Below are 12,297 nucleotides of genomic sequence, written 5' to 3'. Positions count from 1 at the left end.
GTGGGTGGGAGTCGGGGTAACAGGGACGCCTGGGGGCTCCCAGGTCAGAGCACCAGGGACAGTCGAGGCTGAACTGAGTCCAGGCTAATAGCTGGTGTTGCTGGGCAGAGGGACGGGCAGCGAGCAAAGGAGTATGAGGGGGGAGCCGTGTTAATCTGTATCCACAAAAACAATGAGGAGTCCGATGGCACCTTAAAGACTAACAGATTTATTTGGGCATAAGCTTTTGTGGGTAAAAACCCCACTTTCTTCAGATGCATGGAGTGAAAGTTATAGAGATACTGGCACATGAAGAGAAGGGAGTTACCTTACCAGTGGAGAGCCAGTGCTAACAAGGCCAATTCAGTCAGGGTGGATGTGGTCCACTCCCAATAACTGATGAGGAGGTGTCAACACCAAGAGAGGGCAAATTGCTTTTATAGTGAACCAGCCACTCCCAGTCCCTATTCAAGCCCAAATTAATGGTGGTAAATTTGCAAATGAATTGTAGCTCTGCAGTTTCTCTTTGAAGTCTGTTTTTGAAGTTTTTTTGTTGAATGATGGCTACTTCTAAATCTGTTATTGACTGTCCAGTGAGCAAAGGAGCGAACCAGGGGGATGAACCTGCCAAGGGGCGTCCCAGGAAGGGCCCGGCTCATGGGAGAGAATCCGGCACCTCCCAGGGAATCCAGAGAGGGCAGGTGGGAATCACGTGTCAGCAACAGCTTCACCCCAAGAGCCAAGAGCGATAAAAACACGAGACTCATTTGCCTCCTGCGCTAGAGCTTTACTGGGAAAGGAACTAAACTGCAGCGTGGGGGGCGCGGGCAGCGATTCTGGGGGTGTAACCGGAGAGCGAGGGGAGATGGAGACAGAGACGGCGCCTCTGCAGCCCAGCAAACAGCCCTGAGGCCGGGCGAGACGCTCTCGAGAGATTCGGGGGAGGGAGGGCCAGGAGCCCTGGGGCTGCAGAGTGGGGTCACGGTGCTGCTGGGGTCACAGGTCACAGGTCGCTCCTCACGGATTCTCCCACGTTCTGCCCGTTGATCCGGGTGAAAACGTTTGTGCCGACCCTGCGGGGAAGCGCAGAGCTGTGGTTACTGGCCCAGCAGGGGCCTGTGCTCGGGGCTGCCCCATACACTAGAGGGGGAAGGAGGCAGGGGCAGAAGGTGCATGAGCCTGAGGAGAGAAGCCCAAAGAGGGACACCCCATCCCCAGGGCGCCCGGCCTGGGTGCTGAGCACCGCTGTCTGGGGAACGCCCCTTCTCCAGGCTCCATCTCACGGGGGTCCCAGCAGCGCCATGCAGGGGCAGGTAAGGGGCTGGCAGGCAATTCCTACAGGCGCTACCTCACAGGGGCACCCAGCCACCAGCCCAAGGAGGCAGCGTGGCTGTGGGCACCCCGCACTGGCCTGGCCTCAGAGCCACCCAGCAGCACCCGGGGGTGGGCAGGGGCTCCGCAGGCTGCACGTCCCTGTGGTGCTCAGCAGGGCTGTTGGTGGCAGGGACCCATCAGCAGCCGCCTGCTCAAAGCTCCCCTTGGTGCCCCCCAGGGCAGGCAGCCCCCTGCAGCCCCCCACCCCTCCCCGCTCACACTAAGAGGAGCCAGGCTGCGCTGGCGGAGAAAGACAAGGCACCTGGGCTCGGCAGCCACCCCAGCATGTGTGCGGGGAGGCGCATGGAGCAGCACCACGCGGGAAAGGCACTACCAGCTGGATGAGCTCCCCAGGGCAGCTTCCCCCTCACTGCCAGCCCCCCACTGCCCGGGGGCTCAGAGTAAGGGGGCTCGGAGCAGGGACGGGGCCAGGCCCTGCTGTCCCGGCTCCGCAGGCAGCACCTTCACTCCTGGGCAGTCTGTGTCCCATCACCCACCTGGTCGCTTCCCAGCCATTTGGGGCTTTGGCCTTCTCTCGCAGCAGCCACATGGTTTCCAGAATTTCCTTCCCGTTCTCGTCCACAAAGCACTGGCCCGTGAAGACAGTGGTTGAGTCTGCCAGGGAATGAAGCAGGAGTTCGGGTGAAAGTCAGAGCTGCCCTCTGTGTCCCCCACAGCGCAGCTCGTGTCCGGGCCAGTAAGAGAGTCCCCGTGCCAGCAGGCTAGACTAGTGCTCCTCACCATAGTGTCTGAGCCCCCATAGCGCACCGAGCCACGTGACTACTCATCTGCCTGTCGCCCCATGTTGCTCTGTAGTTACGCTAGAGAAGGCAGGTTCCAGAAACACGCCTGGCCTGGGAGCGGAAGATGGCCAAGCATGTTTGTTCCCAGCGTGCTCGCCGTTACTGCTGAGGCCAGGCCAAGGGTTGGTGCCAAGAGCCCTAAAAGGGGGAAGAGGGGAGGCAGGGATGGAGGCTACTGGACGCACGGGAGCAGGAGGCGGTGCCAGGCAAAGGGCAGTACGAGAAACGGGCCGAGTCAGGAGAGGGAAGAAGAGGCTGAAGGAGCAACGAGTGGGGAGGGGCCAGGGACCGACCCAGGAGGAATTGGGAGGGAGCCGAGTTCCCCTCCTTGCCCCCCACCGGGCGCTGGAGCCCCTGGGGCCTCCTACCTGAGAAGCTTTTCCAGTTGACAGTGAAGCCAAACGTCGGCTGCCCCGCCTCGTCGAAGTGCTGGGACCCGTTGAGGGATGCGGGTTGGATGGGTCTCTGAGCGAGCGACACAGCCGTGTGGTACTTGCCAGAGAAGGTGCCGTCCCCGTTCACTTGCTGTATCTGCATCTGGGAGCCCAGCTCATTCCTCCACAAGCCAGTCAGGATGCACTGAAAGGGGAGGGACATGGTCAGTGGGTGGGTGGGATCAGCGCCCTGTACACAGCACTGTGGGGTCAGATGCTAAGCCGGGGCTGTGCCCTCGACAGCCCCGAACGCAGGACAGTGATGGCTGAACTTTTTAATTTATAAAAATCTCATGATTTTAATGCCAATCTCACGGTTTCTGGGGGCTCTTGATGGCTGAACACTTGGTGTGGGTGATACCGCAAGACACAATAACAGGTCTGGTGTATACTTAAATAACTCCTTATTAGCTTCAGTCCTGCCAGACATAGATTATCCCCTGATGTCTTTAGCTTCCCTTATGAATTTTCTTCACTTCATAACTTCTAATGAATAGTGATTGCTATCTCCTTCCCCTTTCCCCATTGTTATATACACACAGTATATTCATTTCTAATTGCTGCCTTCACTTCCCATGTCAGCAGGCTGAGCTCTTAGCAGGAGCTGCCTCTTCTGCAGCTGTGAAATCATTACTTACTGCCCAGCTAGGAAACTCTTCTTTAACAACTCCAAACTTTCATTCACATTTTTCTGTCTAACTTTTTCTTTCCAATAAATGTCATTGATAATTTCCATCAGCTGTGGGAGCTTAGCTCTTTTGTAGCACCACGTCTGTCTATGACGGGTTGGGTCAGTCCTCTGGCCAGAATGTCCCAGGGCCAGGTGTGCAGCGAGCTGGCCTATAACATATGTGACGCTATGAGTGTAATATGATATCTCATTGAAAGATGACAGGGCCAGAAAGAGTTAATTAACTCACAGACTGACCTGACCCATGGTCAAACTTTAGAGACTGGTTAGGAAGATCTGTAAATGAATAGAGCTTTGAAATGTAAGTCTGCATTTTTAGAGATAGAAGGGTAGATGTTTGCTCAGGTCTTGTAATATAAGCAAACAAGTCTTGTCTATTGCTATAGCTTTAATTCAAAGATCAAAAAAGTAGTATTAACATTTAGGAAGACACTTGAGGGAAATAGTATCATTGTCTCTATGTCTCTTTGAAGGTTGTGGTAACCTGTATCTGAACTGTGTAATGGATAAATTACCCTGTGCTAATTGCCAGGATGTTTGGAAGAAGGAGAATTAAGTCTATTGTTTTCTCAGGCCGAAAGGCTGCTGGAAATGTATAAGAACCCTGGGACACGATCCTACTTCATCTCAGATCTGCTTTGGGTTTCAAGAGGGGGAAACCTTAAGCCATAAGGATTGAGATCCCCAGTCACTGACTGGAGCTACCCTGAATATGGACATTGGACTATAACCTCTGGACTATTTCTAAAAGGAATTTTGGCAACTACAAGCTCACCTCTGCTATGTATCTGAACCTCAAGATTTAAATTCAAGTCTGTCTGTATATTGATCTTTGAACCAACACTCTCTCTCTTTTCCTTTTTAATAAATTTTAACTTAGTTAATAAGAATTGGCTGTGTGTGTATTTTGGATAAGATCTAAGTTATAATGGACCTGGGTGTATGGCTGATCCTTTGGGGTTGGAAGAACCTTTTCTTTTATATGATGAGAGAAGATTTTCAGTCATCATCATCATATCTGACAGGTGTGTCTGGACGGAGGCCTGAGGTTGGGCACTTTAGGGGAACTGCGTTGTTTGGACTCTGAGTAACCAGTGAGGTAACACAGAGGCTGTTTTGGGCCAGCGTTTGGGGTTTGTCTGCCCCGTTTTGTTTGCAGTTCACCCTGATTGAGTGACCTCAGCTGGCTCCCACAGGCAGCACCGTCACAACGTACAAACCGAGCCAACTGCGAATGTACGGCGCGACGGACCCCTGCTCCCAGAGCGGGCGGGAGGCGGGATGATGAAATGCAAATGCAAACAGGGAGACAGGCCAGCAAGGAGCCCAAGAGGGAGGGGAACAGGGTCTCCCCGTGGGCATTAGGGCTCATTCCCCAGGCCGCACGGTGGCTCTGTGGACAGGCACACACGGGGCATCTTCTGACTCAGTGATGCTGCTCACTGGTGCCCCTGCCCCCGCTCACCACTCGCCCTGGGGGAGGCATCACCCCCCCCTCCCCCCCAGCTTTCAGCCTCAGCCCTGCAAACTAACGTCCCGCCTGTGTGACCCTCCCTCCCTGCCCGTTCCCCACAGCAGGGCTGCACAGGGGACCCTGTGCGCCGTGCAGGAGCCTGGCCTCAGGGCTCTGAGCTCAGCCGCCAGGCGTCTATCCAGCGTATCAGCCCAGCAGCGCTCTGTGCGGAGAGCAGAGACGCCTGCACACACAGCACTGAGCACACAGCACTGAGCGGCTTCTGCCCTCCCACCCGGCTGGGAAAGGGGGAGGGAGCCAGCTGTAATTCCAGCTCACTTCTCTCCGGCCCCGGGCTGTGACCAGCCTGCGCAAGGGCCCAGCTGCTCTCGCCCCACGGCGTGGGGTAACGTCACTGCACCCGTAAGCAAGGCTGGGCTGCCACCTGGGCCCCTCGCGCCTTGGTCGCCAAGGTCAGTCACGCTCTGCTCCTGCAGCCTGTGCCCTGGAACCAGCTCCCTCCTCTGCAACATGCTCCATAGGGGCCTTTCCTGTAGTGGATTGGCCACCAGGCTGGTGCACCATCGCTACCAGCCTGGCCTCCCCCCGTCTCACACGCTGCCCCCATCTGGAATTGAGCCTGGCCGCAGGTGGGGCTGGGGGAGGCAAAGCCAACCAGGATCTCAGCTTCCACACTTCCTGCAAAGCCTCAAGCTACCCAGACAGACGGGCATCCTGGGCTGCAGCCAGGTACCAGCTGGGGCCTGGGCAGCACGGGCGCCAAGGCTGAGGTTACCTTGCAGTTTGCCGCTTGCCTTTGGTGCCCAGGAGTCGGTCCAGGCCTGGGCTTTGTTTTCCTTGTGGCTCTCTCCTCCTCTGCGCGTTTCTTTCCCTCTGTGACAGTTTCATCTTCCTGGCAAAGCAGCTGTTAAAGAGAGCAGAGAAGAGCAGCTGCCCGGCGCTGCTGCTCCCGAAAATGCCAGCGGGTGCCCAGACCCTGGCCATGCCCCCGGGGCCGATAATTTGCCCACAGAGACACAGCCTTTAAGGCCAGAAGGGTCCTGCCGGGTGTCACTGGCCACCGACCCACCCAGCACCGCCCACTAAACCCAACAACGGAAATGAGACCAAAGTCTGGCAGGCCCAGGAGACCAGGCTGTTACGTGCCACAGGCAGAGGCCAGGCGGCGTCGAGAGGCATCATGTCTGAGGCCCGAGGCCACACGCTGCGGAGGAAAGAGAAACCGCCCAGGGTCCGGCCAAGCTAACCTGGGGGAAATGCCTTCCCAACCCACATGTGGTGCTCAGTCAGGCCCTGAGCATGGGAGCAGGAACCAGCCAGCCAAGCCCCTGAGAGAGAGGATGCTCCCTGCCACCTCCGAGCCCTGGCCCACCTGCCCAGTGTCCGATCTCCAGCCAGGGCCATCCCTGAGGCTTCAGCAGCGGGATCTAAAAAGAAACAAACCCAGACTACACAGAGCCAGGGACTCTCAGGCTAGAGGCTGAGACCCAGGGAGCTGCTGAAGGACAGAAAAGGGGTTTCAGATTGGAAGGAATTGCTCAGTCTTGCTTTTAACGCTGATGACTTGAGTAACACGGGGGTTAAGAACATAAGAACAGCCACACTGGGTCAGACCAAGGTTCATCTAGCCCAGTGTCCTGTCTACCAACAGTAGCCAGTGCCAGGTGCCCCAGAGGGAACGAACAGAACAGAACAGGGAATCATCAAGTGATCCATCCCCTGTCTCCCATTCCCAGCTTCTGGCAAACAGAGGTAGGGACACCATCCCTGCCCATCCTGGCTAATAGCCATTGATGGACCCGTCCTCCATGAACTTGTCTAGTTCTTTTTTGAACCCTGTTATAGTCTTGGCCTTCACAACATCCTCTGGCAAGGAGTTCCACAAGTTGACTGTGAGTTGTGTGGAGAACTAAGCCTGCTGCTTCTGGCCCGTTGTACTGAGCATCCTGCTTGGTTGAGGGCCCCCACATATTGCTAAAGATTTTAAAGCTTGTGCATAAGATATTCATGGGGTGAAATCCCTGCATAGGGTGGGGGGGGGGCAGGGGACACATCCTGTTCTCACCTCCCCCAGTGTCAGTGCAATGCCTGTCCCCATCACCTCTCACTCCCCTGCCTCCAACTCCTACTCCCCCTGCCCAAACCAGGAGCCCACTGCCTGCCCCCAGAGAAGGGAAGAACCCAGCAAATCTCCCTCCACCACTGGTCCCTCGTTAAAATAAATATAAATAAAATAATAATGGAGATATCCTATCTCCTAGAACTGGAAGGGACATCAAGCCCAGCCCCCTGCCTTCATTAGCAGGATCAAGTACTGATTTCTGCCCCAGATCTCTAAGTGGCCCCCTCAAGGATTAAACTCACAACCCTGGGTTTAATCAGGTCAATGCTCAAACCACTGAGCTATCCCCCTCTCCAGAAACAGTGTCTGAAGCCTCCCTAAAGTCCTCCCAACCCGGATAAAACCCCACCTGAAAGTGAATCCCAGTCACTGGGGGACCAAGAGCCTGAGATGAGCCAGAGCGAGCACCCAGCCCCCCCGGCCCCTCACCCTGCCCCGGCCTGAGACACCCCAGAGCGAGCACCCAGCCCCCTCGGCCCCTCACCCTGCCCCGGCCTGAGACACCCCAGAGCCAGCGCCCAGCCCCCCTGGCCCCTCACCCTGCCCCAGCCTGAGACACCCCAGAGCCAGCGCCCAGCCCCCTCGGCCCCTCTCCCTGCCCCGGCCTGAGACACCCCAGAGCCAGCACCCAGCCCCCTCGGCCCCTCTCCCTGCCCCGGCCTGAGACACCCCAGAGCCAGCGCCCAGCCCCCCCGGCCCCTCACCCTACCCCGGCCTGAGACACCCCAGAGCCAGCGCCCAGCCCCCTCGGCCCCTCGCCCTGCCCCGGCCTGAGACACCCCAGAGCGAGCACCCAACCCCCCCGGCCCCTCACCCTGCTCCGGCCTGAGACACCCCAGAGCCAGCGCCCAACCCCCTCGGCCCCTCGTCCTGCCCCAGCCTGAGACACCCCAGAGCCAGCGCCCAGCCCCCTCGGCCCCTCATCCAGACAAACCTTCTGCCCTGATAAAGCCCCCAGGAATGCCAGCCCCAGAGCCACCGGGAAGCTGATCTTCTTTATCATCTCTGGAGTGGAAGGTGACTGCAGGTGTCAGCTGTGCCTCTCTCTGGTGAGCTCTGGCCCCACAGCTGATAGGGGGCCCTCTGAGCTGTGTCCTCCGAGTGAACAGCTCATCAGTGGGATTGTCATTTTCATCTTTTGTTTGTTTCCTTTTCCCCTTAGTAGCTGATTTCCCAGAAACAAGCACAGGCTTTGGGAAGGGGGTGAAAGTGAAAGGGAAAGGGAAAGGGACGTGTGACCAGCAATGCTGGGACCCATGCCAGATGTAAATGTCCAGACCAGGGGTCGGCAGCCTTTCAGCAGTGCTGTGCTGAGTCTTCAGTTATTCACTCTGAGTTAAGGCTTCGCGGGCCAGACATTCATGTTAACGTTTTTAGAAGGTCTCTCTATAAGTCTATATATTATATAACCGAACTACTGTTATATGTAAAGTAAACAGGTTTTCAAAATGTTTCAGAAGCTTTATTTAAAATTAAATTAAAATGCAGCTCGTATCAGTTTAGTGTGAGCCTTGCCCTTGCTTTTCCTTGCTGAGTTTTCCGATGTCTGGCACGGATTTGGATACTTTAAGCTGCACACAGGCTTCTGAGTGATCAGTTGTTAACCGGCTGGCAGGAGGTCAGCGGCTGGAACCCCAGGTCGGCAGCTGAGGTGAGTGGAGCTGGCGGCTGGCAGGGCGGAGCAGGGCCGGAGGCCTGGACCCTGTCTGGCAGGGGGCCTGCGCTGGAACTCCAGCCGGAAGCAGGGTGAGTGGGGCTGCGGCGGGGACCCCGGCTGGCAAGGGGCCAGCAGTGGGAACCCCAGAGCAGCGACTGAGTAGCTCAGCCCGCCACCGCTCTGGGGTTTCGGCCGCTGGCTCCTGCCAGCCGCGGTCTCAGCCCGCTGCCAGCCTGGGGTTCCTTCACTCAGGCCAGCAGCGGGCGCTGAGTGGGACCGGCGGTGGGACCCCGGATGGCAGGAGCCGGCGGCGGAAACCCCAGAACGGCGGCGGGCTGAGCTGCTCAGCTCGTCACCATGTGCCATCAGAAATTGGCTCGCGTGCCACCTTTGGCACGGGTGCCGTAGGTTGCCGACCCTGGTCCAGAGCCATAGACAGACCTCGAGGCCCTAAAGACCCGGAGAGAGCAACAGGGCCAGTGGCCTCCATGCCAGAGGAGAGGTGCCAGGCTCTGCGGCCTCAGCCCGGCACTGGCTCGCGGGGCAGGGGCAGGGGAGAGAGGCGATGGGAGCCCTAAGGGAGCCCTGCGGTGCGGGGACAGAGCAGAGGAAAGGGGGGGACAGAGCAGTGGGGGGCAGAAGGGACAGCGGCAGCTTGGCTGGAGGTGTGGACAGACAGTGGCCAGCTGCGGAGGCGGGGGGAGATTCAGGATGGCCCTGAATGATTCAGAGCCCCAAAGCTGAGCAGTCCTGCGAAGCCCAGCAAAGCAGCTCCAGGGGAGGGAGACAGGTCCCTAGTCCCCACACGGAGCACGCCTTGCTGCACTCCTGCGCCCCGCCTCCTCGGGGCCGATGCACCGAGCCAGACCCCGACACCACCAGCTGAGACGGGCCATTAGCAGCAGAGGTTCAGCTGCATTGCCTAGCCCAGAGGTGGGCAAACTACAGCTCACGGGACCCTCCTGCCTGGCCCCTGAGCTCCTGTCTGGGGAGGCTAGCCCCCCTCCCTTGCAGCCTCAGCTCGCCGCGTCGCCAGCACTCTGGGCAGTGGGACTGCAAGCTCCTGCCGGGCAGCGTGGTGGCGTGGCTGGCTCCAGCTGGTAACGGTAGGGTTACCATTCGTCCGGATTCCCCCGGACATGTCCGGCTTTTTGAGCTAAAAATAGCGTCCGGGGGGAATTTGTAAATGTCCGGACTTCCCCCCAATGCAGAGCGCGCGCGGCTGACAGGGCAGCCGGCCGGATGGTGCCACTTACATGGGGCTCTGACAGCCAGAGAGACCCCTCCTCCACTTCCCCCCTGCAGCAGAGCTCACTCCCTCCCTGCATTCGCCTCTGGCAGTCTGGAGCTCCTCCCCCACTGCTGCCCGGCATACCGGAGAACTCATAGACTCATAGACTCATAGACATTAAGGTCAGAAGGGACCATTATGATCATCTGGTCTGACCCCCTGCATGCTGCAGGCCGCAAGACCCTTCCCTGGACTCTACCGTTGAAGTCCCCAATCCTGTGTTTTAGTGACTTCAATCGGCTTAGACCCTCCTGCTAGTGATCCCTGCCCCATGCTGCGGAGGAAGGCGAAAAACCTCCAGAGGCTCAGCCAATCTACCCTGGAGGAAAATTCCTTCCCGACCCCAAATATGGCGATCAGTAATACCCCGAGCATATAGGCAAGAGTCTCCAGCCTGACCCTTGTTGGCCATTATGCTGTTCATGTACCATTGCTTGGTTTTCCTTGGCTACTATGTTTTATCATTAAACCATTCCCTCCATAAATTCATCCAACTTAATCTTAAAACCAGACAGGTCCGTCGCCCCCACCGTTTCCCTCGGAAGGCCGTTCCAATATTTCACCCCTCTGATGGTCAGAAACCTTCGTCTAATTTCAAGCCTAAACTTCCCCCCGGCCAGTTTGTATCCATTCGTTCTCGTGTCCACATTAGTACTAAACTGGAATAATTCCTCTCCCTCCCTTGTATTAACCCCTCTGATATATTTAAAGATAGCAATCATATCCCCCCTCAGCCTACGCTTTGTCAGACTAAACAACCCAAGCTCCTCTAATCTCTTTTCATACGACAGGTTTTCCATTCCTCTGATCATCTTAGTTGCCCTTCTCTGCACCCGTTCCAGTTTGAGTTCATCTTTTTTAAACATGGGAGACCAGAACTGCACACAGTATTCCAAATGAGGTCTCACCAGCGCCTTATACAACGGAAGCAGGACCTCCCTATCTCTACTAGATATACCTCGCCTAATACATCCCAAGACCGCATTGGCTTTTTTCACTGCCACGTCACATTGCCGACTCATAGTCATCCTGCGGTCCACAAGGACCCCTAGGTCCTTCTCCTCTTCCGTTACTTCTAACCAATGCGTCCCCATCTTGTAACTAAAATTGTTATTATTCGTCCCCAAGTGCATCACCTTACACTTTTTACTATTAAATTTCATCCTATTTCTGATACTCCAATTCACAAGCTCATTCAAGTCTCCCTGCAGAGTATCCCTATCCTCCTCCGAGTTTGCAACTCCTCCCACCTTCGTATCATCCGCAAACTTTATCAGCCCACTCTTGCAATCGGTCCCGAGGTCAGTTATAAATAGATTAAATAAGATGGGTCCCAAAACCGAACCTTGAGGCACTCCACTAGTAACCTCCCTCCAACCCGACAATTCACCCTTTAATACAACCCGCTGCATTCTCCCCATTAACCAATTCCCTATCCACCTCTGGATTTTCATATCGATCCCCATGTTTTTCATTTTAACCAATAGTTCCTCATGGGGTACTGTATCAAACGCTTTACTGAAATCCAGGTATATTAGGTCCACCGCATTTCCCTTATCTAATAAGTCTGTTACTTTCTCAAAGAAGGAGATCAGATTCGTTTGGCACGATCTGCCCTTCGTAAAACCATGCTGTAATTTATCGCATTTGCCATTAACTTCAAGGTCCTCAACTAGTTTCTCTTTCAGAATCTTCTCCAGTACCTTGCACACTACTGATGTTAAACTAACAGGCCTATAGTTACCCGGGTCACTTTTTTTCCCTTTCTTGAAAATAGGAACCACATTGGCTATTCTCCAGTCTAACGGGACTACCCCCGAGTTTACAGATTCATTAAATATAGTCGCTAATGGGCCTGCTATTTCCCGCGCCGATTCCTTCAATATTCTTGGATGAAGATCGTCCGGTCCACCCGACTTAGTCCCATTAAGGCGTTCTAGTTTTGTTTCTACCTCGGATACGGTAATCCCCCATCCCGTATGCCCCTCTGTAACGGTGCTAGTATCCCTAATACCTTCATTGGCCTCATTAAACACCTCATTAAACGGCTCAGACAGTTCCTGAGCAAGCTCCCAGAGAGACCTTAGGCGAACCGAAGGCCAACGACAAGGGGGCCAGGGGGTTGGAGAAGGGGTAGGGAGGTTCTGGAGGGGGCAGTCAAGAGATGGGGGGGGTGGTCGGGAGTTCGGGGGGGCTTTCTTGGGGTGGGGGTGTGGATAAGGTTTGGGCAGTCAAGGTACAGGTAGGGGGTAGGGTCCTGGGGGGCAGTTGGGGGGTCTCAGGAGGGGGCCTGACCAACCTGATTACCTTCTATAATGAGATAACTGGGTCTGTGGATGAGGGGAAAGTGGTGGACTTTAGCAAAGCTTTTGATACGGTCTCGCACAGTATTGCCAGCAAGTTAAAGAAGTATGGGTTGGATGAATGGACTGTAAGGTGGATAGAAAGCTGGGTAGATCGTCGGGCTCAACG

At 56.0% G+C, this 12,297-nt stretch overlaps 1 protein-coding gene across 1 annotated transcript; it reads right to left on the bottom strand.

Annotated features, from left to right (window-relative positions):
- Positions 1-745: 745 nt before the first annotated feature.
- LOC128839419 (avidin-like) lies at positions 746-8,066 on the bottom strand. Its single transcript, XM_054032409.1, has 5 exons — positions 7,812-8,066; positions 5,531-5,659; positions 2,525-2,735; positions 1,851-1,968; positions 746-1,052 (listed from the first exon to the last, which is right to left on the bottom strand). The coding sequence occupies exons 1-5, from the start codon at positions 7,878-7,880 to the stop codon at positions 983-985; spliced, it is 597 nt and encodes a 198-aa protein (XP_053888384.1). The 5' UTR covers positions 7,881-8,066; the 3' UTR covers positions 746-982.
- Positions 8,067-12,297: the final 4,231 nt, after the last annotated feature.

Source organism: Malaclemys terrapin, chromosome 6 (assembly GCF_027887155.1).
Source record: "Malaclemys terrapin pileata isolate rMalTer1 chromosome 6, rMalTer1.hap1, whole genome shotgun sequence".
NCBI classification, from domain to species: Eukaryota; Metazoa; Chordata; order Testudines; family Emydidae; genus Malaclemys; species Malaclemys terrapin.
Note: the sequence above shows the minus strand (reverse complement) of the source record. Positions and strands in the feature narration are given on the sequence as shown.

Excerpts from the sequence above, each read along its gene's own strand:
- LOC128839419 (XM_054032409.1), bottom strand. The coding sequence starts at position 7,880 with ATGATAAAGAAGATCAGCTTCCCGGTGGCTCTGGGGCTGGCATTCCTG. Across the intron at positions 5,660-7,811 it reads GGGCTTTATCAGGGCAGAAG|CTGCTTTGCCAGGAAGATGA; the intron begins GTTTGTCTGGAT and ends TCTCTTTAACAG. Across the intron at positions 1,969-2,524 it reads CAACTGGAAAAGCTTCTCAG|ACTCAACCACTGTCTTCACG; the intron begins GTAGGAGGCCCC and ends ATTCCCTGGCAG.